Genomic DNA, 25,102 nt, shown 5'->3' with positions numbered 1-25,102 from the left:
CCCACTTGTTTTAAATTTCAGAAATACAACTGGAAAATTGATCAATGAATGCATTTTATACTGTTTACTATGTTTATAATGTTTGATATATAACCTAAATGTGTATATATTGACATTCAAGCAAATAAATTCAACAGTTAGGAGTTAGGCTTTTTCAGCTTTTCCGGCTTTTCTTTTGAGAAGCCAACCGCGCACCTTAGATGGCAGCTCGGCTCCAGAGATTCTTGCAACATAACAAAAACAATGCCATGTAAATTTGGCGCCAATATGAAAACGCCGCAATGTCGAGTTTACAATGAATTGGATGTTCATTTTGCGACGCACATGAAATTCCAGGAACGCCCAAGCTTCCTAGAACAACCATAAGTGGCATATATTAGATTTCCAAGAAGGTCCCCTCATTTACCCCAAAAGAAATGAAACAAATTGATATAATTAAGCTTACATATATGTACATACATTGGTACGAGGTTATTTATTGATTCAGGAAGTCAATGAGGCACAGCCCCAATATCTTTGCAGTAATAATAATAATACGCGGGCTTCTGCCAGAGTTCATCTCTTAGAGACATGCCGACACGGTCTCTGACGATATCAGTGGGCTCTGTGAACCAGTCGAAGAAGGACTTGAAGTCCGGGTGGCGCTTCTTGTTGCCGTGGTCGGGCTTCTCCAGTACCTGCTTGAGCAGGTTCTTGCCCTCCTTCCACTCAATGAGCGTGTTTGATGACATGGAGCGCAAATAGTACTCCTTGACGAGTTCCTTGTTCTCAAAGTACGGATTCTCTGCGAAGCGCAGCGTAATACGGTAGCCGGTTTTTATGTCGTCGGCCTCCAGGACATCCAGATCAGTTAGATAGAGGAGGCAATCCTCCTCTTCCTCGTGAATGACCAAGGATATCTTCGGGTGGTTCTTGATGCATTTCAACCAGTAGTGGGGGATCTTCTTTATCATCTGGTAGCGTTTATCATATAATGGCTGACGCAGCTTGTTGTAACGCGATTCCACCTCGAGGATCTCTTCGGTGGTTTTCTTGTTGATTTGATCTACCTCGGTCTGGACAGCAGCAATCTCCAACAGCAATTCTTCGTCGAACTCCTCATCGGCGGGGAAGGTCAACCTCTTGGTCTTGCGCACGTCCGACATATTGTTCGCTGTTCCGTGAGTTTGCGGTAGTACTTTACGAAATAAAGTAAGGCAAATAACAAAACTCAAGCGAAAATCAAAAGTCGGCGTCCCGGCAGTTGCAGAAAAGAGTGGTAGCCGAATAGTGATGGAAGTACCTCGATGTCGCTACGGATAGTATCGATATAATTCAAGCAATGATACATCGATACACTTTTTTCAGCATCGAAGATCGGAATATGTGCATATTACTTAAAATTTATAAGATATGGTGTATTTTAGGGTGTATTTTAGTTTTTTTTTTGAATTTATTGTAGAATACCTGTAGTTTGTTCATATTAGAGATGAGGCCGCCGATAACGATAAATGAAACCGGCTAAGTTTGAAAAAATACTTTTATACTAAATATACCAAAATTGCATTTTGACCGACATTATTTCTAGCGGTAGCGTCGTCTTGAAGGCAATGTTTCAATAATAATGAATGGAATTGACATTCCAAGCGTTTTGGTAGTTGTTTTATCAAAATCCGTTCAGTCGTTCATGAGAAAACCCCACTTTTGCATTTATTTTCATAAATGTTCTTACGAAGAATAAAAATATCTGGCAGCACTGGCTGCCTACAATTAAGTCAATTTGATTTAAACTTTATAATAAAACTAATGCGAGCTGAAGATCGTACCATTAACGGGATCGCAATTCTGAACATTTTGATCCACGTTTCGTCAAAATCCGTTCAGTCGTTCATAAGAAATCTCGACTTTTTCATTTATTTCCATTTATGTGCCAGCGAAGATAAATATATCCCGCAGCCCTGCCTGCCTAAAAACCAAGAAAACTTGATTTCAACTTTATGGTTAAACCTATGCAAAAGGAAGACTGTCCCATAGACGGCATCGCAATTCTGGACATTTTGATCTATGTTTCATCAAAATCCGTTCAGTAGGTAATGAGAAATTCCGACTTTTTCATTTATTGCAGTTGGGTACCAGGGGTGCATAGTCATGCCTCCTTAGTATAGAAATTAGTAATTCAAATGTTAATTTCTCCAAAACGACTGAACGGATTTCGATGAAACACCTACCAAATTGCTTAGAATAACGATATCATTTATTGGGCAGACTATTAAATGTTATTTCGAAAATTTGCTTTTTAAATCTAGTGCTTCAATGCCCTTGCTTTGTCATATGATTTCAGGTCAAATATTTTGCAACGCAATGAATAAATCAGTTCCGACCCTAAAAAGTATATATATTCTTGATCAGCATCAACAGCCGAGTCTATTTAGCCATCTATAATCGTAAAGCGAAGTTATAAGCCTTAAAATTTTGGATGGCTTATTTTGTATAGACCCGATCCCGAGGTTAGATTACTGTTATGCGATTTGCTCAAAAACTGACTGTTTAAAGAAATTGAAACTTGGTAGGGTAAAACTACAATAAATCTCCTTTATTTTGACGTATCGGATATTGCCTCACGCGTTTGATTAGCCGAGATATTAAGAAATCCGTGAAAACACGATTTTTCACATGCTTTTTTTTAATATATCCAAATGTCAAATACTTTCAAACCCAGTAAAACACAATAGTATTTTCATTTTTTAGCATATAGAAACTTTATTTTATTCGAATTAGTGCCTTAATTACGAAATAAATTAAAAATTAAAGATCCCCTCCATGTTCCATTTTCCCACCGTTCCATTTCGACGCTAACTCATCGACTCTAACTTGACGGACATGAGAAATTGAATTTTCTGCGAAACGGCCACACCATTGCATCCCCCTGAAAAGTGACACTGTGTGAAAAAAAGAAACGAAGTTTTAGCATTCATTTCCGCTGCCTAGCATCTGGAAAAAAGCTCAAAATGCATTTAAAAGGGCCGTGCAAGTAGAGGGCCGCTGTTCTACTACCCTAAATAACAGACACTCGAGCCCCCACGCCGTCGCCGCCGTCGTCGAGTGTCAACAGCTGCGCTGGCTGGCCGCAGTCAAAATGTCGGACATTAAGTAAGTGTCCATGGAGGAAAAGTGTGAAATATATGTGTACAAGGTGCGGATGGCAGGACCAAGATGTTTCTTAAGCCTTCTCCATGCCGCGATCGGTGAACGATGCCCACGCCGAGTGTGGTGGGTGGTGATGTGTGTGTGTGTGTGTGTGTGCCCCCTCCGTGGTGGAGTACGAGTGCGTTCATGTGTATAACATTTTCGAGGTGTTTGCCCTAGTGTGTGTGTGGGTGTGAGTGAATGCCCCCGCGGCGAGTGTGTGCGTGCGAGCGCGGTGCAATTGCGCCTGTGTGCGTGCGCTCGTTCGTTTTTCAATGGAATTTCGAATTTCAAATACGCAGGGAAAAGAATCTCACCTTGGCTTCCTTTTGCTCACTCTCTCCCTTCCCTCTCCTCTCCCGCAGCGATGACCTGCTCAATTACGAGCTGGGAGACGACATCGACGACCAGACCCTGCTCGGCGCCGACGAGGATGAGTTGCTACTCTCGGACGAAGGTGAGTTGCGAACTCTCTGATCAGAAGCCCGATCTCTACCCGTTTCTCTCTCTCTATCTCTCTATCAGAGCTCGAAAAGGATGTCACCAACGAGGTCAAGCAGCAGATGCGCGCTGAGGCCGAGGAGTGGGCCCAAGAGCAGATACGCCAGCATGAACGCAAGCACAAGGAACAGCTGCAGGCTGGTCGCGAAACAGTAGGAACATCAGGTTCAGTTTCCGCTTCAGCTCCATCAACGGCAGCACCATCAACGGAAGCCGCTCCCGCGGACCCAGAACCCTATACTCCAGCCCCGGCTCCTGCGCCGGCTACCGGTGCTGCTGCTGCTCCTGCTCCCGCCTACACTCCCGCTCCCGTTGCGGCCAGCAGCATTCCGCCCAGTTTCGAGAAATCTCCCGATAGTGTTGTGGCGGCGCCCACAGTCACCTCGGAGGAGGAGAAGGTAGCGGAGAAGCCAGTCACTGTTAATCCCAGCACTAGCGGCGCCAAAACAGACTCAGAGATCCAGCCGCCGCAAGCTGAGGAAGCCCCGCCGGCGCATAAACAAGAGGAACAAGAGGCGGCTGTGCCGAATGCAAACAATGGGGGCGAAGAGGCAGCTGCCCAGGAGGAGACAGGCCTGTCTTCGTTGCTGGCCTCCTCGCAGGAGAGCCTACCCAGCGTCAGCTCCGCCTCGGTGGTCTCAGAGCTGCCCGATCCGCGCGAGGACGAGGAGGAGCGCGAGGAGCGCACTAACTACAAGACGGCCAGCGAGCGTGCCGAAAGCAATATGCGACACCATCAGGACCACAACCACATGTCGCCCTACCAGCAGCACCAGCAACAGAGGCGACACCACGGTCATTCAGGTGAGGAAATTAGCTAGAAAGATCATCAGATCAGATTCTTACACTCAAATTTCACACCTTTAAATTGCAGACAAACAACGCGGTAGCGGCGGCGGAGGTGGAGGCGGGCGCTACATGCAGAATCAGAATCAGATGGGTAAACCGCCACGCGGGATCGGGACACGGCACCATCTGCTGCGCAATCCCTCGCCCATGTTCAGTGTCCAGCAGCAGCAGCAACAGCAGCAACGTATGGGCATGGCCGGAATGCAGCCGCCACCTCAGCGTTACGGCATGCCGGGTAATGCTCCACAGCAACAGCAACAGCAGCAGCAGCAGCGCCTGGCTCTGATGAGCACGCCAGTGGGTGGCACTGCTCCTACCGCCTGTCTGCTTCCCCTATCCCTTCCCGGCTCCCAGCTGACCCTGTCGACCCTGCTGCCTCAGGCCCATCCCGCACATCCATCCAATCAACAGCAGACACTGAACAAGCCAACATTCATTCCCATTCCAGGCCAGTACCCGCCAACTCAGCCACCCAACCAGTCACCACAACAGGCACCGACCAACACACAACAGCCACACAGCGCTCCCGCCAATCCCCTCCACAATCCCTCGCATTCGCACATGATGCACCACAGTCACAGTCACGGTCATAATCCAAACGGAGCCGGACCGCCACATCTGTTGCCGCATCCGCACGAGCAGGTGCGTGTGGGCCTGCTGCAGCCACCGCCGATGGGCTATGCCCCAAATCCTGGAGGTGGTGGCGGTGGCGGAGGCTACCGCAATGGAGCGCTATTGGGTCCAGGACCTGGACCTGGACCTGGGCCTGGGCCTGGGCCGCATCAACTTCAACAATCGCAGGCGGGGATGCGACCGCCACTGTACCGCAACGCACCGCCCTATGGCTACGACCAGGGCCATCCGCCCCAGCATCCGCCGCAGTTTATGCGTCCCCACAACGGCTGGCGTCCGCAGGGCGACACAGCCCGCATGCCACGACCTCCTTTGCAGACCCTGCCGCCGCACATGATGCCCGGTGCCCCGCCCAACTACGCCAATGGCATGGGAATGCGAGGTCCGCCGCCACCGCAGCAGCAACAGCAGCCACCGTCGCAGCAACAGCCACTGCCACCGCTGCAGCAACAGCAGCCGCCGGGGCATCCATCGCAGCAGCCACAAGTTGGTGGCAATCCAGGACCGCAGCAGCAGCCACCGCCTAATGGACCACCGCCGCCGCCTCTGCAGCAGCAGCAGCAGCAGAGCTCCTCGTCTGTGCCGCGCGTCAGCAAGGTGCTCATCAATCCGAATTTCAAGGGCGGCGTAGAGGCGGCCACCAACAAGTTCATCAAGGAGACACACTTCATGCCGGCCATCAACAGTGAGGCGGAGCTGCTCCGCCAGCAGGAGGAGTTTATCAATAAAAATCTGCAATACTTCGAAAAGAGGCGAATGGAGCGCTCACCTCCGCCGGCTGGCTCAGGGTCGGGATCGGGCGCCGCTTCCGGCCTTTCGGGCGAACGTCGACGGGGCACACGCAGCCGTAGCCGTTCCCGTGGACGCAGCTACTCGCCGGTGAAGCGCACGGAAAGGGAAAGGGAACGCGAACGAGAGCGGGAGCGTGAGAGAGAGAGGGAACGGGAGCGTGATCGGGAACGTGACCGTGAGCGATATGGCGGCGTAGCCGGAAGGACTGCAGGAGGGCGAGGCTTCCGACGAGCATCTAGCCGCGACAGGGACGAGAATCGTGGTGGCGGCACCACCACAGGTCAGGGAGCAGGCGGTGGTGCAGCTTCCGCCGGTGCTGTCGCAGCCAAGCGACGACGCAGTGGTTCCCCGGGCTCTGCTACCGGCAATCGGAATCCATTCTCCGGTGAGCCACGCGGCCGCACCTCTGACACGGGCAGCCGTAATGCGGTAAGTGAGATCAGCAGCACAAACCTTCTAGACTTCTAGACTAACGAAATGCCCGACTTGCAGCCAAGCGATGAGGATGAGGAGACGCGCAACTACCGCCTGGAGATTGAAAAGCAGAAGCAATTGCGAGAAAAGATCATGCGGGACAAGGAGCTAAAGCGTAGGCGTGCAGCTGAGGAGAAACTCCATGAGGTGAGTTTGTTTGTCTGATTTCCTGATCTCCTGCAGCTTCTGCAGCTGCCTCCAGGTATTTGTTAAGAGTTAATACTCTGGCAGTGGTCGAGCTTCCTCTTTGAAGGATTGTTCTCCTATATACATATATATATCCAAAGAAAAGTCCGATATCGCGTTTAATATATTATCAAAAGCATAGTATGTTATTGAGATAAGCTTAAGTATTTTAAATATTGAGAAGTATTACATTTTACGTTTAAATTTCATTATTTTCGGATTATGTCTGTTATACTTTATTATCTATTATCGTATTTTATTATTATATTATTTCAAGGTATCGTTTAATCGCTAAAATCTCTATTTATGTATATCGGCTTTTCGCATAACTTGATACTTGTCATAATAACTAGAAAGTCTTTAAAATTACCCATGGAGTAGTTCAGGCTTCTTCATGGTGTCCAGTTTCCCTGCCAGGGTATTCATTCCTTCGGCAACCGAAGCTTAAGTTTATTTATATTTATTAGTTATTGGTTACTTTATAAATTAAGTATGGGGAGACGTGAAATGTGAGCACCAAAACACAAACGAAATATAAATTTATAGGAAAAACGCGCCGAACAGCACAATTCACCAGCTGAGGGTGACCAAGAATCGATAGCAGCAGCTGCCACTTCCGTTGCCGGTCAAGGATCAGCAGCAGTGCCAGCAGGAGCAGCAGTAGCAGCAGCTATGCGGCATGAGCGCAAAGTCATCTCCCTAAAGCGTCGCGATGACCAGGAGACGGGTAGCGGTGGTCGCAACAGACAAGCGCCATCGCAGGCGCAGCAGCAGCAGCTGCAGCCGACACGTAAGCAAGTAACTGCGGCGAAAATTGCGCCAGAGGCGAAACGGAGTATAACGGAGCACCTGGCTCCCTCCTCTAAGCAGCAACAGCATCATCATCAACATCATCACCATCATCAGCAGCAGCAGCAGCAGCAGCAACCGCAGCAGCAGCCGGCAAGAGCAATTACGGCTACTGCTGGAGTCGGAGGAGGAGGAAGCGGAGGAGCTGGAGGTGTGGCTGTAACTGTGACCGCTTCTGCTTCTGGTGGAACTCCGCCAAAGTCACGGGATATGCTGCGCCTGGGCACGCCCAGTGACGACGAGGTGGAACTGGATTACGATGACGATGACCTGCTGCTGGACGAGGAGGACCGTCTGTTGGCCACGCCATCACCGCCACCGCAAAAGACAAGCAGCAAGCGATCGGCAACGCCGGAGCTGTTGGTGGTGAAGCGCAACCACAAGATGGTGCGCGGTGGAACCTCGGCGGCGTCAGCGGCCAGCTTTGGCTCTGGCCAGAGAAGGGTGGTGCTAAAGCCCACTAGTAATGGCAGCGGGGATCAGCAGCAGTCGTCGCACGGCGGCAGGCAGCGTGATAGGAGACAGCGGGAGCAGGATCATGGACAGCAGAGGAAGAGCAGCGGTGGAGGCAGCAGTTCGGGTGGAGGAGGAGGAGGCATCTTTGATCGGCTAGAGAAACGTCAGGCATCGTCTGGAGGAGGAGGAGGAGGAGGAGGCGGAGGCGGCGGGAGTAGCCACAAGCAGCGCTCCAAGGCGCCCGCCCGCATCGTACTCAAGCACGATTGATGGGATAATAAGTAGAAGCGCGATAAGGAGGATAGTTTAAAATGTGAATCATGAACTATATAGTGTAATGTTTTTTTTTTTTTGTAACAGATTAGAAATCGGATAGCTGTATCTCCTCCATCAATATTATGGATAGGAGATGTTAAGCCCAAAGTTGAAGGAACCTTAGCTTTAAGGTATAAAGTTGTAGCATTGTGAACATAACGTCTATATACACACACATATATATAAACTATTGATTGGTGAGTACTCTATGGTGACACACATTATATAATAACCATTCGGGCTAGTAATTGTACAAAGATATATCCTATCAATGACTTTGACTAAAACGTGCTTCGTTTTCTTAGCCACAGATTGTATTTAAACGTAGATTTAAGTGGGATGCTTAAAGCTTGACCTGGACACAGATACAACCAACCATAGCAGCAAACAAAAGTGCAAATATCTGCATGTTTAAAATATATATAAGTATAAAAAAATAATGGTAATAATACAACTAATAGTAGGAATAAATATTTTATAGACTTGCATCGATTGTATAAATCCTTCAACTTATTATTGTTAAGCAAGTCTCTTCTACTGATCCTGAGGTAGAAGGAAGGCAATAGCAATTAAAGGTTCTATTTGTGGAATTTTTGATAACAATTATATTAAAACTGACCCAAATATTATGTATTTTTTAAACTGTGACCCGTTTTATTGTTCTCTTTTTACAAATTATAATTACGTTTAACCACAAAAAACTGTTTGCTTTAACACGAAAAATAATAATCTTGAAATATTGTGGCATAAATATATATACATACATATGTGCACACACACAGAACGCAATACCATAAAGGCCTGAACAAAAGCATAGACGTAAAACGGAAACGGAAATGACGACGGTACCAATATTTTAGGGATATACCCAATGGAAGGCAGAGAGATCACACAAAATCAGGGCCACATCAGACACAAATAATGAGAGATAAAATCTAGTGAATTAAGTAATTGTATATACAAAACAAAAATATTTGCCTAGGAACACACATTAAGTAAATTGTAAAGCCCATAAATGTATACCCACAAAAGCCATAACTCACTCTCACTCACACCGAAAGATACCTAGGCTAAGAAGATTGTTCATTATAACCATTTTTACCCGATTCCTCGAAAGATTATTTATACTATGTACTCTGAGAGGAGTAGTAACAATTTAGTGATAAGCTCAGTAATATATTAATGAGTCAAAATTACAATTATACAGAAATATTAGTTTGCAATAAGCAATGTAGACAAATAACTAAGAGGGGGTGACAAGCAAGCAGCCCAAGCAAGTCCATACACGAGAGCTTGTCCGTGAACAATTCTGACATTGTAACACACATTAATATATATTTATCTGACAACATAAAACATGATATATATATACTATATTATATTGTGAAGAAGAGGTCCTGCAACGCCTATTAATAAGCTGTGTAACTTGTAGTGGGTCGCAAACTAAAGCTAGAACAAGATTCAAGATAAGCCTAAGGAGAATCAAATGGAAGCGCATAAAAGAAAAACAGCAACAGTCGTATTTCGTATATCTTTAGTAATCGTAATGCTACAATACACAATATATGATAATATATACTAATAATAATAATAATAATAATAATAATAATAATATATGGACTAATAAAATACAATTCTATTACATGCATAGCTAGCAGCATGGAACGGCATAACTGTACAACAACCATTCTGTAGTTATTCCAAGTGATTATAGCCCTTTAAGAACTACCTAAGACATACATACATAGTATCTGTCGTTCGAGCTGATAACTGAACGAACGAACTTAGTGGAGATAGCGAAAACAAATAACGATTCCAATCAGCAAATCCGAGTCTGTGATTATTTTTATATTATTCTTATTATTATGCATAAACTATATATACATACATACATATATATAGATATATATATATATGTATAACAACAATTACCCATTATGCTCAATTTCCCATAACAAACTATACTTTGTTTACACATCATACATGCATACCTATCGCCTCTTCACATACAGAAAATCTTTTATTATTTGTACACCTCAAAGATTGAGTCCTAGAATTAAGTGCTATATAAATTCGACACTCCACACACTCTATTCCAAAGGGGGAGGGAGGGGCGCGTGTGATATTCATATAGCAAGAAGTACTGTAAAGTTTTGGACGGACTTAGTTGTGGAATAAGGAGTGTGTGTGTTTGTGGTTCGGATATATAAATGTTTAAGTTGCCCCTACTATTATTATTTTATCGCACACATTCCTCTTACTATCCCCAGGCTTCATTTTTCGTTTCTATATCTATATATACATATATGTATAGTTAAGAGCAACAAACTAGCTGAAAAACACATACACACTCACACACTATTCGATGTTAGTTATATGTACGTATGTATTGTATACCTTGAAAGATACTCTATGTGTGCACGAACCTACCTACTACTCGTATATAGCCATATATAAATTTATGTTTATTATAATTTTAAGCATTTTGAACCGAACACAAGCCCAGAGTTTCGTTTGGTTTTGTTTCCTAGCCCTAGACCAATTGTTTGATTTTGTTATAGTTTGTAAACTTACTTAATTTTCAACCCTCTGACTATCCTGAGACTATTGTTACCTAACTCTATCATTATCATTATTATCAATATTGATCTGATTCCATTACTAAAAATGTCAACAGGAAGTTCCTTTTCGATAACTAACACAACACTGTATCCCAAAGACCATTTCCTTTGTCCTTCTCTCTCTCACACACACACCCCCACACTCACCTATTATCATTCCTTCTCCCTTTTATTCGCGCCCTACTGATGCACTAGCTCCGTCTCCGTCTTGCACGTGCGTCAGAGCAGGGCCGAGCATCATCTAACTTACATTTTTAATTGTTATCGAATATAATATATATATTTATATAAACTTAAAGCCCTTAAACCTAATTTTCTTTCAGCTAAAATTCTTTGTACAAATCGAAAGAAAAAACTTACAAATCAAGAAAAAATTAAGAAGAAAAAAAAGAAAACCGAAGAAAACGTACAAAATAATCAAAATGAAACGAAAAGAATGAGAAAAAAAAAAGAAATGAGATAAAAATTACAAAAATATAGTTAGATTAGGGGCGAGGTGATGAGGTGAGGTGCCATTTCACACGAGGGAAGCTCCGCCGCGGGCAGCTCGCTAAAGAACTTTTGAAGAAGACTAAATAAACTGATATATATATACACGAATGCACGATATATATGGCGACACAGTCCTGTATATACGTGTATATGTATATTTTTTACAGCATTCAAATCTAAAGTGTCTTATTTTTTAATGTGGGGAGGGACCACCCGATGATCTTGGCATTGTCTCTGACAAATTTATGCCCCCATGCCCCATGCCCCACGCTGCAACCTGAAATTTATGGATATGTCATTATGCATCTAAACCTTTTTCCAATTACTCATTGTTTGGATTTTGAATGGGAACTGAAACTGGAACCTCATCATTAGACACATCGAGATCGAGTTCAATCAATACAGTAGTTGAGTCATTCGATCGGATAGAGATCTATATACTCATCATAATAAATCCTTTTCACATGGTATGAGTGAGCTCCAATATTTAATAATATTTATATAAATATTTAATTAATATTTATCCTCTCTTATTTTTTATTATATTGCAGATGTGGTAGATATATTATTAACAAAAAAGAAAGCTAGCCTCGGATTCTTTCTGTACAAATCACAGTTTTAAAAAAACGCATAACTAAGCTAAAAATGCATTCATTTTAATTCGGAAAACTGTTTTGTGTTAGTTTTTAATAGTATAACAAATCTGCATACTAGATTTTGAGTATTAAGAAATTTAAATTTTTATAATTTTTTTAGGCTGCACTTAATGATAAAAGCCCTTAAAAAAATCTGAAAAATTCGGAAAAAAAATTTTTAAGCTATTTTGCAATATTTTGTTATTAATTTATAAGGATTTTGATGACAAATCGGAATATATATGACTTTTGGGAATCCTTTGCGTTTTGGCCAAGATAAGACCCTAAGAAGACCTCAAATATGCCACTTTAAATCGATATAATCATAGCTTAAAATAATTTTAACTTATCCATAAATAGCATAAATTTTAATTTAAAAAAATTATTAATTTATAGTCTAAATCCTTCCCGCTTGTCCCTCAAGACAAACCCCGCTCTAGGCCTTAATCAAAAGGCCTAATGCCAGGGTCGGAGCCCAAGCTGTGTATGTGGTATGTGGTCTCCGGTCTCCCCATCTAAGCCGGGGGATGAGATTTGGCTTTGGGGCGTTCACACAATGCACATGGATAATCGTGTGAAGTATTCTTGGTCTCCGCTTGGTTATGGCTGGGCTGATATGCCGATGGTAATATGCAATTATGCAAAGTGCAAGTTCAACGGAAAAGGCCATGGTTTCATTTCGTTTTGTTTTGTTTTGCATTGTCTCCCTGGGATCTGTCCTCAACGGGGTAATCATCATTTTGCTGCTTCATTTGCTGTGTGTAACCTGGCCTGCGGTTTATGTGTTTCATTTGAGTTCACTTTTAAGTCTCTAAGCGAAGCCCGCCCTGTTGTTCAATTATAATTAAATCTGTTTGTAAATATAATTGGTGGGCGTGCGACTGACATGAATGATGCAAGATTGTTGTTGTTGTTTGTAATGTCAGAGCGTGATTTGGTTTTTGCAAATTAGAACAACGCCCCAAGATGAAAACAGAGTCTACAAGTCAGGCCTCTTCCCTTCCAAAAGAGCACCGTGGAAAAAATATAGGTGTTATCTCCACAGACAAGCTTATAATATATATATATTTTTTTAATAGGAAATACGTAAAACAACGAAATTTCGAAATCATTAGATTAAACAACATACAGTGCGTATACGTAATATTTGACACATTTGAATATCACGTATACGCCATGTAGGTTGCCTTTACTTTCGCCTTGGAGGTTACGCAGAGATTCACTCGCTGTGGCTCGTGTGTAATGGGCTTTTAGGCCTCGGCATTAAAGAATCATTGTCTCAGTGGGCCAAAAAAAAAAAATCTCCCAGGCCATCGCCAAAGCACAGCCATGGCCAAGTCATGTCATCGCTACCGTTGCCTCAGCCGTAGATCCCACTCAGTTAACACTTTTCACATGCCCTGCCCGAACACAATGTGGCCCCACTCATATATATATATAGTGTATAGTGTACTCATATATGTATAAGGAAGGGGGGAAGCACCAGAGATCGATGGCAACAACTATAGACATCAACCTATGGGATGTCTATTGCCAAACGTACTTTAAGATACAATATCTGCAACTGCTAAATGGAATTTCTACCTTTAAACACTTCAGGACTTTGTAATTTGTGCCATAACTTCATAATTATAATCAATTAATTTAAATTGTATTAGTTAATTCAATATTCTAGGGTTTTATTTTGAATTTTTTGAATAACCTTTGAATTTTATTAAGAAAATATGTGCCCCTTAATATAAGCATATTATATATTTTAATTTCGAAAAAAAGGTTCCCAAATTTGCACCTTAATTTAAGCCCTCTTTTTCTTACTCTTGATAATAATAAAAACTTAAGCTTAAAAGACTTTCCTCACCGAGAACCTTTTGGCAAGTGTATGCTATATCTTTTTTGTGGGTCCGTTATGTGTCTCTGGAAATATGTCAACCATGGTGAGTGGGTGAGTGGTTGCTTGGATTGCAGAATCCACTCTCTAAGTGGAGGCACCACCACCACCCACCTACCCCCTAAGCAGGCCAAACTGGCGGACAGTTGGCGCCTTTGTTTTGGAACCCGAAAAAATCAAACAGATTTCTACATCTACATAGATCCGCTTGGATTTCTCTTTGGGTAGCGAAAAAATAAGGCTAGGAAAGTGAAAACCCAGCACTGAAACCTTGTGACTCACGTACTGCTACTTAGCCTCAATATATATTTATCTAACTGAAATCGGTGAACTAACATTTAAAGCACTGCACTTGGCCATTTGATGTTTTATGTTGACCAATTAGTTGCCTCAGGGTCAAGTTAATGATTCAATTAGCATTTGTCATCATTGTTATTGTTTTTACTGTACCGGGCTGCGGTCTATAATTGATCCCCAGATCGTGGGAATATTGATAATGATGTGTGACGGACAGACCAGGGGAGTCACACCTCCTCCGGTATACCATATTGCATATAATTGAATATAGATTAAAGGGATTTTGCATCTATAGGATTTATATGGGTTTCAGGACTTGATATAAATATTAAGGATTTAGTTATGTTTATGTAAATATTTTAAATATAAATAATATATATATTAAATATACATAATAAATTTATATTAATTGGGGTTCAGATCTGTGAAATATTTTAGAGCTTTTTATAAATCTTTGTCGAAAAAAGCATGTCAAATGAATTTTACATAATTATTTATATCCTTAATATATAAAATTTTAATAGATTTTTAATCAGAGGTATTTAAATATTTATTTTACAATAGTTTAGGGGATGCATACAAAAATTATTAATATATTTAATAGTATATAATTTTGCATTAGAGTAACATTCGTTTTCTATTTAACATCACTGTAATTATAATATAATAAGGTAAATTAAATACAATATACATTATTTAATAGTAATAACAATAATATATAATTTAATTAATTTTAAGTAAAAGTTAACCAGTATCCCTCCTACTTAGAAGCTTTTCTGGCAATTACTGCAAGAGCTCATGGCTCGTGGCATGTGTCATCCGTGGATGAAGCTGCTGCCTGATGGTCTCTAACTTCCAAGCTCTCTTTCTATTTGCTCTGTCTGTCTCTCTCTTCTCTGACGCTGACTCTGACTCCCTCTATCTCTCTTCTCTGACTCTCGCTGTCTCTCTCTCTCTCTTTCACTCTCTTGCCGGCATCGGTGGGTATAAAAGCAAGTGGAGTGGCTGGCAATGGAATCATTAGACAAGTGTCGAGCCGCGCGTGCGCAACAGAGTCTCAGAGGAGGAGCAAGCCCAGCAGCGTAAAGTTGAAACCACAAACAGGCGACCACAACATGAAGTGCTTTGTAAGGATCTTATGGATATTATAAAAAAAGATAAACCAGAGGCCTGGATTAAACCATGGATGTGATATATCTATTTTTTTTAATATAAAAAAGTGTTAGTTAAAATATTTAACTATTTTCATCCGGCGCATAGTTCATCCTGTTGGCGACCAGCTTAGTGCTGAGTGTCCTGGCTGAGGATGTGCCCGATCAGGAGCAGGTGGCCCTAGCCTCCGATCAGTCATCCGTGGCGGTGGCTGCTGTCGAACAGGATCAGGTGGGCGCCGCCAGCAGCTATGCACCGCTGCAGGAGAAGAAGCAGGAGAAGCGCTATGTTGGTGGATACGGTGGCTATGCAGGAGCAGGTGGCTATGGAGGAGCTGGAGGCTATGGCGGCTACGGTTCCGCTCTAGGCGCTGGCTATGGAGGAGCCTATGGCAGTGGCGTTGGAGTGGATAGCTACTACAACCCCTATGGCTCTCGATCTCTGGCTGGATTAGGTGAGGGTGAGCGCTGGCGAGGATTGAGTGACAGAGAAAGAGATTAATCCGAACACTGAGACTCATGGCTATCCCTATTCTCTTCTCCTGACAGATGGTGCGGTGGCTGGTTATGGCGGCTATGGTGGTTATGGCTCCACTCTCGGAGGCTATGGATCGGCTCTTGGTGGAGGCTATGGCTCCGCTCTCGGCGGTTATGGTTCCGCTCTTGGAGGCTATGGGTCCGCTCTTGGCGGAGGCTATGGAGGCTCTTACAACTCGAACCCCTATGCTTTGTCCTACTACAACAGTCGGTTGGGTGTTGGAGCCGGTGGAACTGGGTACCCATACTATAACACCCGGTTTGGAGCTGGTGGCTATCCCTCCAGCTATTACACGAGCAACTACGGCAACAGTGTGGTCGGTGGCGGATTGGGAGCCCTCGGTGGTGTGCCACCCATTGGATCCGGTTATAACTATGGATCCGGCATCTCCGGCACCGTCTACTAGGCAAGGATCCAAATCACCCCAAACGTTCAACATTTAAGCTAGTGGAATTTATTTTTTTTTTTCTTCGATATTTTTTCTAACTTAATTTTTTATTTAAAGATGCTATAAAACACAAAAAAAAAGAATCAAATTCAAATTAAGAGAGTAAGGCACAAGTGTCGTATTTAAGTAAAGTCAGATTAAGGGACGGATGGAGAATGTGTAATATCACTGTTGTGGCGGGTACGCACCGTGCTTATCCTTGATCACCCAGAAGGAGTCGACGATGGCACCGTCTTGGTCATCGGAAACCTGCTCAAAGTGCAGATGGGTGCCATTGTGGGCCTTTAGGCGAGTGTAACCATAGTCCTGCAAAAGATAAGACAGTCAGATATAGTTTCAATGTCTCAAGGTAATAATCCTCCTTAAAAGTTAAACCTACATTGCTGTGAAAGGCATTCCAAACGGGCAAATCATGGGAGAAGGGTTCACGCTCTTCGTTGCAGCCAGCGGAGCCTGTGATGATCTGTATCGGTGCCTTGGGATTGGTATAGGGTGCCTCCGCGCTGCCATTATACACCTTAAAGTTGTAAATAGGCCACAGGCGAGTGTAAAAGTGCTCATGGGCAAAGAATTCCACGTCCACGCCATGCTTATAGAACAAATCCTCCAAGCCGAACCACTTTAGCATGGGCAGACCCTGTCGTATGTACGTCTCCAGTTGGGCATTACAATCGTACTCCTTGTCGTCGCTGCAGTACATCGGTCGATGGCCAAACGTGATGATCCATGGGCGCTTGGCTCGATTCTCAGGCAAATTAGCCTCGGCCAAGTCCCGTTCCAGCCACTCGAACTGCTTGGTTAGGAGCTTAACACCGTAGCTGAGGAAGTAGTAGACTTCCGTGGAGAAGGAGACGAAGTGCACGGGTCCCAGGTTGAAGCTGTACCACAGGCTATCCGTATCACCAGGCATGTTGAAGCGGGCGCGATAATTGGAGAAGTTGCTAAGGAAAGTACACAGTTAGAGAAAAGTGTCCAATGGCCACAACTTTAACTCATTTCTACTTACTACTTCTCCTCGTGATTGCCCGGACAGACCATGTAGGGGACATAGGCGGCCACCGATTCGATCTGGCGCATAAAGGCATCACCCACAGCTGCGTTTTTCGTGTCCATGTCGTAGGCAAAGTCACCCACATGGATGATGGCATCGTACATGCCCCGCTCCGTGTCCTGCTGTAGTCGACCCATTGACTGGGCATTCTCGTTACCCATGTCTCCGTAGATGGCCAATGAAGGTGACCATTGCTCACCGGCTGGAGGTGTCTTGAAGTGGAAGACCGGCGACCAGCCGAGTGGACTGCCGCAGGTATATTCATATCGGGTGTCCGGCTGGAGACCCTTCAGCTCCACGTTGTGAATGTATTGGGTGCGCTTCTTTTTGCCACCGTCCACGAAGCGTTGCCAGGTACCATTCACTGTGGTCAGCTTGTCGGTGGCATAGTTCCGGGCAAAGTTCACCACCGAGGCATTGGGGGAGCCGCGAGTGGACCAGGTGACCATTATGTCCTGAAGGTTATCTGTAAAGGATTTGTAGAAGGGTTTAGAGTTTAGTTTGATTGAGTTTTTTGTGAGTTATTTAATTTTCTAATATTATTTTTGAACATTTAACGATAATATTGAAAAACTTTTTATATATAGGATATTTTAGATGTGATACAGAGTTCTATATAATATAATATTAGAAGTTTTCCTTAGATTTAGACATCACCATCAAATAAACTGAAGAAAATACATATATTTTTTTTTAGCTTAACAGAGGTTTATTGTGATTTCTGTGTGTTTTGGGGATACATTTCGATAAAATAAAATTATATGATATATGTACGTATATTGATAACAAAAACTTGTTTTCATCAAAAATAAATTTTCAATAAAGGAAAAGGTATTTCGATAAATATTTCCATAATAATATAAACGTATTTCGATCAAAAATATGCACAGGAATGCCGCAGAAATTGCTAGGGATTGTTAATGTATAAAAATGTTGTCAAAAATATATATCAAACAGTAATTTCCTTGACATTTCCTGTAAACATAAAGATATATATAGTTTTAGCTATAAGTACTTCCTAATACAGTTGATAGGAATGGAAATACTACATCATAGTGTCAGTGTTGTGGTAAATATCACAATGTGTCCTCTTTGTCCTCTGAGATCAGGCGTTGTATGGACCGTGCTTGTCCTTGATCACCCAGAAGCTATCAATCACTGCGCCCTTCTTGTCATCGGACACCTGCTCAAAGTACAGGTGACTGACATTATGGGCCTTCAAGCGAAGGTAACCAAAGTCCTGGCTATGAAAAGCACTCCATGGTGGCATGTGCTTAAAGAACGGCTCTCGTCCTTCATGATTTCCGGCAGCACCCGAAATGATATGAATTGGGGCACCAGGATTCACATACGGTTCTGCAAGTGAGCCATTATACACAGTGTAGTTATACATGGGCCACATCCGTTCGTAGCAGTGCTCGTGTGCCCACAGCTCCACGTCCACGCCATACTGATAGAACAGCGGCTCCAGTCCGAACATGTCCAGCATGGGCAGGCCCTTGCGCACAATGGTCTCATGGTTAGCGCAATCATCGCCATTATCATTGCTACAGTACATTGGCCGGTGTCCGAACGTGATGATCCAGGGACGCTTCCGCCGATTCTCAGGTCTGTTGGCCTCGATCAGGTCCTGCTCCAGCCAGTCGTATTGCGCCACAATCTGCTTGATTCCGAACTGAGTGAAGTAGTAGAACTCAGTGCTGAAGCCGATGAAGTGCACTGGTCCCATGTCGAAGCTGTAGAACATGTTGTCCCTGCCACCCGGCATGCTGAACCGATTGATGTAGTGCGAGAAGTTGCTGTGGAAACGGCAGGATTAGGGAATTTCTAATTCTCCTGGGCCTGGTGCCTGGGCCACACACACTTACTACTTCTCCTCGTGGTTGCCCACGCACACCATGTACGGCACATAGGCAGCAATGGTCTCCACCTGGCGCATGAACTCGTCACCCACCTCGCCGTTCTCCTTCTCCATGTCGTACGCAAAGTCACCCACATGGATGATGGCATCATACTGGCCACGTTGCGTCTCGCGTTGCAGTGCAGGCAGCGAGACGGCATTCACTACGCCCATGTCACCGTAGATGGCCAGCGAGGGTGACCAGTCGCTGTGATCGAAGTGGGTACGGAACCAGTACGTGGCCGACCATCCTAGATCGCTGCCGCAATGGTAGAAGTAAGTGCTGTTGGGCTGCAGCCGGGACAACGTCACCTGGGATCGTATAAAGAGTTGGGATTATGTTGGACTTGGGCACCAGGGACTGGGATTGGGAGTGTGTGGGATGTAAAGTGAAGTAATCCGAACCATAACCTGGCGTAAAATCACAGCCTTTGTTACAAATTGAATCATTGTGAATCATTTTGAATGGTTTTGAGTAATTTAAAGTGTTTCTGATTCACTCTATATTGCTTTGAATCATTTTGAAATGTTGTAAATCCTTTAAACCGTTAAAAAACATTTTTTAATAATTTAAAATCATTCATTTTGAATAATTTTAAATCATTTGCAACCATAGCTGTGATTCAAATGTGTTGTTTTGTTCATGGAAGACAAAGCTACTCACACGATGAATGTACTGGGTGGCCTTCTTGGGTCCTCCGTCCACGAATTTCGTGGGCATCTGTGCTGCCTTGGCCCTTTGATTCAGTCCATTGATGCCGAACTCACAGATCGATTCATTGGTATTATCACGAGTATTCCAGGTGACGACAATGTCGAGCACGGTCTCTGCAGGAGCACACACTGATTAACTACGAACCTGACCACGTATGGTACTCACAATTAAGCGATGGTATACATTTAAGCTATTTATAACTAGATATATATAACATAGAAATATTATTAATTATGAATTTAATAACTTAACCCATAGCATACACATTTTGTAGCTGTGTTTAAGCAGTTTATTTGGGACAACAGGTAATCAGCATATAGGCGGTTTCCCAGGACTATAAATATATGTAAAAGTACCCAAAAACTCCAAAAATTAAAACCATTAAGGAATTTCAGGCAAGAAAAAGCACTGAAGTTACATTTCAAATGTTAAAAACTTAAGTAAAATAAAGGTATGTTTGTGTTTTAAGTATTTTAAATGTACACATGGTTTTCCCAATACTTATTAATTATTATTTAAATTGGGCCAAGTGCAGGTTTGGAGACCATACACTAAATGCTCTCTTAAATGCTTCGCTAAGTTAAAGTTGATTTCATTCTGGCTGATCTTTGTTTGTGATATTCGCTTAAGGAATGTGTACTTATGGATCACGCGTAGGGGTAGCATTACTAGATATATACGAATATTCTTTAAAAGTTCGACCCAATCCCAATTGTCTGACATCCCTAGAATCCTAAATATGTAGTTTGTGATTAAATCAGGTCTAGAATCGAATGTGCGCGCTTCTAATACTGCCACAGTTTCTATTGGTGCTTGTGTGTTGTTGTGTGCTGCCTGGAGACTCCTTTAGCTTGGTTTGGTTTGGTTTCGTTTCAGGTTCCTCAGTTCTATTCGTAGCTTCCGTGCTTGGACTTGACCAGCCAAAAATCATCGATGACGGCACCATCCTGATCATCGGACACCTGTTCAAAGTGCAAATGGGTGCGATTGTGCGCCTTGAACCGTGTATAACCATAATCCTGGCTGTGGAAGGCACTCCACTCGGGTATCTTGCCCTTGAATGGCTCCCGTCCCTCTTTGCAGCCAGCGGAGCCGGTGACAATGTGCACCGGAGCACGGGGATCCTCGTACGGCGAATCTTTCAATGTTCCATTGCGCACCTCATAGTCGTAGATGGGCCACAGCCGCTCATACGAGTGCTCGTGCGCCCAAATGGCCACATCCACGCCGAATTCGTAGAGCAACGGCTCCAGTCCAAACATGTGGACAAAGGGCCAGCCCACGCGGGTTAGTGTCTCCGAATGGGTGCAGTCGTTGTCATTCTCATTGCTGCAGTACATGGGACGGTGGCCATAGATTATAATCCACGGACGTTCCGCCCGATTCTCGGGTAAATTTGCCTTGGCCAGATCCTGGCGCAGCCACTCGAACTGAAATACCAGCGACTTGACGCCATAGTTGAGGAAGTAGTAGACCTCTGTGCTGATGCCCACAAAGTGTACAGGTCCCAGGTCGAAGCTGTAGAACATGTTCTCTGTGCCACCTGGCATGCTAAACCGAGCGCGATAGTTTGAAAAGTTGCTGTAACACACCTCTAGGTTAGTCTCTCTCACTCCTGCCTACTTCTCCTCATCTCCTCTACTCACAACTTCTCCTCGTGGTTGCCCGGCACCACCATGTAGGGCAGATAGGCGGCTACCGTCTCGATCTGTCGCATAAACTCATCTCCCACGCGTGCATTCTCTGTGTTCATGTCATAGGCAAAGTCACCCACATGTATGATGGCATCGTACATGCCACGTTGCGTCTCCTGTTGCAATCGAGCCAGAGACTGGGCATTCTCGTTACCCATATCCCCGAAGATGGCTACCGACGGTGACCAGTCAGCCGAGCCGGTGGGCACGGTACGAAACTGGAAGATTGCCGACCAACCGACGGCACTGCCGCAGTGATACATGTACGTGGCGTTCGCCTCCAGGCCGCTAAGCGTCACCTAAGCGGAGGGAAACCTACCATGAGTGTCTGTTTGTCCATACTCAATAGGAGTGAAGGGTCAAGTGTGCAGTGGTTAATGAGAGAAGGATCTTTGCAATCCATGGAGCTTATGGGCTTATGGAATTCCCATTCAGTCTCCATAGATGGCACTCCCTATCCTCACACACTTGATCCTCTGCTCTCGCATACCCGGTGAATGTACTGCGTGGCCTGCTTGCGACCGCCGTCCACGAACTTGGTGGCCGTGCCACGGGCATGCTGGGTGAACCGAGGAGCCTGTCCGGCAACCATACGGCCATACTCCACAACACTGGATGCCCCCACCTCCGGGTCCGGCGGTAGACTGCGCGTCGACCAGGTGACGACTATCTCGCTAGCGGTGCGCTCTGAAGTCCGGAGCATTAAGCGGAGCGGAGAGATCGGAACAGGACGAAAGCGGGGGGAAAGCGAAAAAAAAAAGAAAAACAAACTTGAGCAATTTTGTTGGGCCAAAAAGATTGAATGAAAAGTTTAAACAAACAACAGGCGGCTCTGTTTTCGTTTTAAATTCAGAAAATACAACAATTTGATAACATTTTCACCTTTAATCTAGTTTTAATAGGCAAACAGTAATAGTTTTGCTTGGCAAATAAGTAGAAAGCTTTAAAAAAGTTCGATTTATTTAATAATTTAATATACAAATTTAATAATTACTTCAAATTTAATTTAATTTTAAAGGAAAAACACATTTCCATTAACTGCCACAAGTTAAATAAATTTAAATAATTTAGCGATTGGTAAATTGTCAATAATATCGATTCTTTGTCATCAGAAACGAGAGCAGGGGCCGTGAAGTTATTGGAATCAAGACCAACTGCTACTGGATGCTATAATTTGCTGATTAGTTTCTATTGTTTTTAGCTAACTTAGAAAAAGGGGCTCTTTTGTTATTGTTTTCTTATCGCATTCCCCCTGACAAACTGGAGCACAACAAAGCCCGATGACTGCGCTCGGATGACGTTTGGATTGTTGTTCCTTGTGCCCTTCGCGATAACGACTTAGGCCCCCCGCATGGGGTTGGCAAAGTCTGGGATTGGGTTCGGGTTTTGATACGGGCACGAGTTCTGTCTTTCTTATGCATCGGTATTTGCTGTTTAACGTTATGAACGCGATTTTAGGGGGAGTCCCCTGATTAGAGGAGAGGGCACTGCACTTCAAGAGCCAAATATTTATGCTGGCGAGCTAACTTTACTTATCAATCGACAAATTAAGCAAGTTCAGGGGTAAATAAGCAGTATTTAGTTATTTACTTTACTGTTTAATAGCTTAAGAGATTTCAATACTTAGGAAACTATTATTATTATATGTTAACTTAGTTTATCACCCCAACTATACTCTTAGAATTGTACTTTTCCAGCTTTCTGCAGGTATGTATGAAACTTGTTTAACGTTATAAATTACGTTAAGGCTTCAAAATTTAACGATTCCTAATCGAAAAAACAAAGAAAATCCAACTACAGGGTGCCTCTTAGATTTTTCTAAAAGATAAGAACCTACTAATTCAGATTTCTTATCGAAAAAAGGCTTTCTAGTATTAAGAAAGTATATATCTTATCGAGAAAGTGCCTTCTAGTGTTAAGAAATTGTATATTTTAAGTAATTTCCAGATAACAGCCACGACAGTTAGATATTTAATAATAATAATAAATATTGTACTTAACAGACCCGGTTTCTGGCAGGGATCTCGTTTTATAAACAAGAAGATATCACCCGATAATAATAATAATAAACCCACGGGAATTGCGCACTCTCAGCAAACGATCACCGAGGGGGTTGCCAAATGCAAAAAAAGAAAAACAAGCAAAAACAACAACTACACACTAAAACTAACTGCACCTTTCGCGCCGCTCTGGTCGCTTTATATAATGCGTTTCTCACTCACCTCCAAAGGCCAGATGCACTTGCTCCGGCTGATAGTGAACAATGTTGCCCGCCACCTCGTCTGCTTGCTCCTCCTTCGCCTCCGTGGCCTGTGCCAGTCCCGCTGCTGCACCAGCAAGGAGCAGCGTCAGCGTTGACAGCAGGAAAAACTTCTGCTGGCGCTGCATTTTGGGCTTCGCTTCTTTGTTTTGTTATATTTCTTGATTGGAGTTTGGAATCACACTGTTTAAAACATTGCCAAATCACACAACTGCGTCGTGGACAATATAAATTTGATCCGGGAGCGGGAACAACAGTACAAAATGAGCACAAAAATGGAATTATCCAGCAATTTATATAGAGCCACAACAACAAAACAAACATGGGAGATTAGTGTGACTTTGGTTGGGGCGCAAAGAAAAAGCCGCAAATTATCGATGGAAGGCAGCCACACTGATAGAAATATCGATAAGTGGGGCGGGATTTTTGTATTTCTCTTATCACTAGGAAAGAAATTAAGCTATTTTGCTTTATTTATAAATAAGAAACATAACTTAGGATATGAAATTGAAACTTTATTAATCAAAATAATAATAATAATACAAAAACTAGCGATTACTTAAAGAAAGAACGGAAAAATAAATTTTTTGGTTGTTGGCAATTATACTTCACCAAAAAAGCATACATTTTAAGTCAGAAAGTTTTGGGTTTAAGATTTTATTATTTAATAATATTTAAATGAATTAATAATAATATTAAATATTATAAATACTAAATTTAAAATTCAAAAAGAAAATATTGTAAATTTTTGAAAATTTTAATAATGTAAGCTTTTTAAAATTTTTCAAAAATTGAATAAAATTAAATAAAAAAATGTTTTCTTATTATATTCTTATTATAAAATAAGGATTTTAAAACGAATCGGATTAAATATGATTTTTGGAAAACACTGCCACTCTTTAGAAAAATATTCCTAGAAATCTTAATATAATATAATAATTTTATGGACTGATGAACGTTAAAAAAACTCATAACTAAGCCAAAAAAACATTAATTTTAATTCGGAAAGCTGTTCTATGTTAGTTTTTATTAGGTTAATTAATCTGCATTCTTAGTTCAACAAATAAAAAAATTGAAATTTTATGAAAATTTTGACGATGTTACCTCTTATAAAATTTTGAAAAAAAATATAAAAATTTTTGTTTCTGTCTAAGATAGCTAGATCGACTCGGCTTTTGATGCTGATCAAGAA

The 25,102-nt window shown here is 43.0% G+C and overlaps 4 protein-coding genes and 1 pseudogene across 10 annotated transcripts; 2 read left to right on the top strand and 3 right to left on the bottom strand.

The window, feature by feature from the left end:
• Nucleotides 1-435: 435 nt before the first annotated feature.
• Nucleotides 436-1,298, bottom strand: LOC110181575 (protein SET pseudogene; annotated as a pseudogene). Its single transcript, XR_015272222.1, has one exon. The product of XR_015272222.1 is annotated as a protein SET pseudogene (transcript).
• Nucleotides 1,299-2,861: 1,563 nt separating this feature from the next.
• Nucleotides 2,862-11,508, top strand: LOC110181513 (uncharacterized). 3 transcript variants are annotated; one of them, XM_020949287.2, is made up of 7 exons: nucleotides 2,862-3,129; nucleotides 3,531-3,622; nucleotides 3,691-4,470; nucleotides 4,541-4,750; nucleotides 4,964-6,369; nucleotides 6,433-6,561; nucleotides 7,147-11,508. In XM_020949287.2, exons 1-7 carry the CDS (start codon nucleotides 3,116-3,118, stop codon nucleotides 8,173-8,175), a joined length of 3,660 nt encoding a protein of 1,219 aa, XP_020804946.2. In that variant the 5' UTR covers nucleotides 2,862-3,115; the 3' UTR covers nucleotides 8,176-11,508. The 3 variants fall into 3 exon arrangements, with proteins under 3 accessions (XP_020804946.2, XP_086691977.1, XP_086691976.1); XM_086835851.1 differs by having other exon boundaries at nucleotides 4,541-6,369; nucleotides 11,165-11,508; XM_086835850.1 differs by having other exon boundaries at nucleotides 4,541-6,369.
• Nucleotides 11,509-15,161: 3,653 nt separating this feature from the next.
• Nucleotides 15,162-16,396, top strand: LOC110181479 (uncharacterized). Of its 2 annotated transcripts, none has more exons than XM_086835863.1 (3): nucleotides 15,162-15,280; nucleotides 15,414-15,765; nucleotides 15,854-16,396. In XM_086835863.1, exons 1-3 carry the CDS (start codon nucleotides 15,269-15,271, stop codon nucleotides 16,246-16,248), a joined length of 759 nt encoding a protein of 252 aa, XP_086691989.1. In that variant the 5' UTR covers nucleotides 15,162-15,268; the 3' UTR covers nucleotides 16,249-16,396. The 2 variants fall into 2 exon arrangements, with proteins under 2 accessions (XP_086691989.1, XP_020804891.1); XM_020949232.2 differs by having other exon boundaries at nucleotides 15,172-15,280; nucleotides 15,414-15,759.
• On the bottom strand, nucleotides 16,281-17,807 carry LOC147643275 (acid phosphatase type 7-like). Its single transcript, XM_086835862.1, has 3 exons — nucleotides 17,297-17,807; nucleotides 16,670-17,231; nucleotides 16,281-16,596 (listed from the first exon to the last, which is right to left on the bottom strand). Exons 1-3 carry the CDS (start codon nucleotides 17,788-17,790, stop codon nucleotides 16,456-16,458), a joined length of 1,197 nt encoding a protein of 398 aa, XP_086691988.1. The 5' UTR covers nucleotides 17,791-17,807; the 3' UTR covers nucleotides 16,281-16,455.
• Nucleotides 17,808-18,027: 220 nt separating this feature from the next.
• Nucleotides 18,028-24,993, bottom strand: LOC110181478 (acid phosphatase type 7). 3 transcript variants are annotated; one of them, XM_020949227.2, is made up of 6 exons: nucleotides 23,873-24,993; nucleotides 22,141-22,337; nucleotides 21,603-21,949; nucleotides 19,906-21,537; nucleotides 19,210-19,553; nucleotides 18,028-19,140 (listed from the first exon to the last, which is right to left on the bottom strand). In XM_020949227.2, the coding sequence occupies exons 1-4, from the start codon at nucleotides 24,036-24,038 to the stop codon at nucleotides 20,844-20,846; spliced, it is 1,404 nt and encodes a 467-aa protein (XP_020804886.2). In that variant the 5' UTR covers nucleotides 24,039-24,993; the 3' UTR covers nucleotides 18,028-19,140; nucleotides 19,210-19,553; nucleotides 19,906-20,843. The 3 variants fall into 3 exon arrangements, with proteins under 3 accessions (XP_020804886.2, XP_086691987.1, XP_020804889.2); XM_086835861.1 differs by lacking the exon at nucleotides 23,873-24,993 and adding an exon at nucleotides 22,645-22,812; XM_020949230.2 differs by lacking the exons at nucleotides 21,603-21,949; nucleotides 22,141-22,337 and having other exon boundaries at nucleotides 19,906-20,069.
• Between the last annotated feature and the right edge of the window lie 109 nt (nucleotides 24,994-25,102).

Source organism: Drosophila serrata, unplaced genomic scaffold (assembly GCF_035046125.1).
Source record: "Drosophila serrata isolate PLE 108 unplaced genomic scaffold, ASM3504612v1 contig_276, whole genome shotgun sequence".
NCBI lineage: Eukaryota > Metazoa > Arthropoda > Insecta > Diptera > Drosophilidae > Drosophila > Drosophila serrata.
Note: the sequence above shows the minus strand (reverse complement) of the source record. Positions and strands in the feature narration are given on the sequence as shown.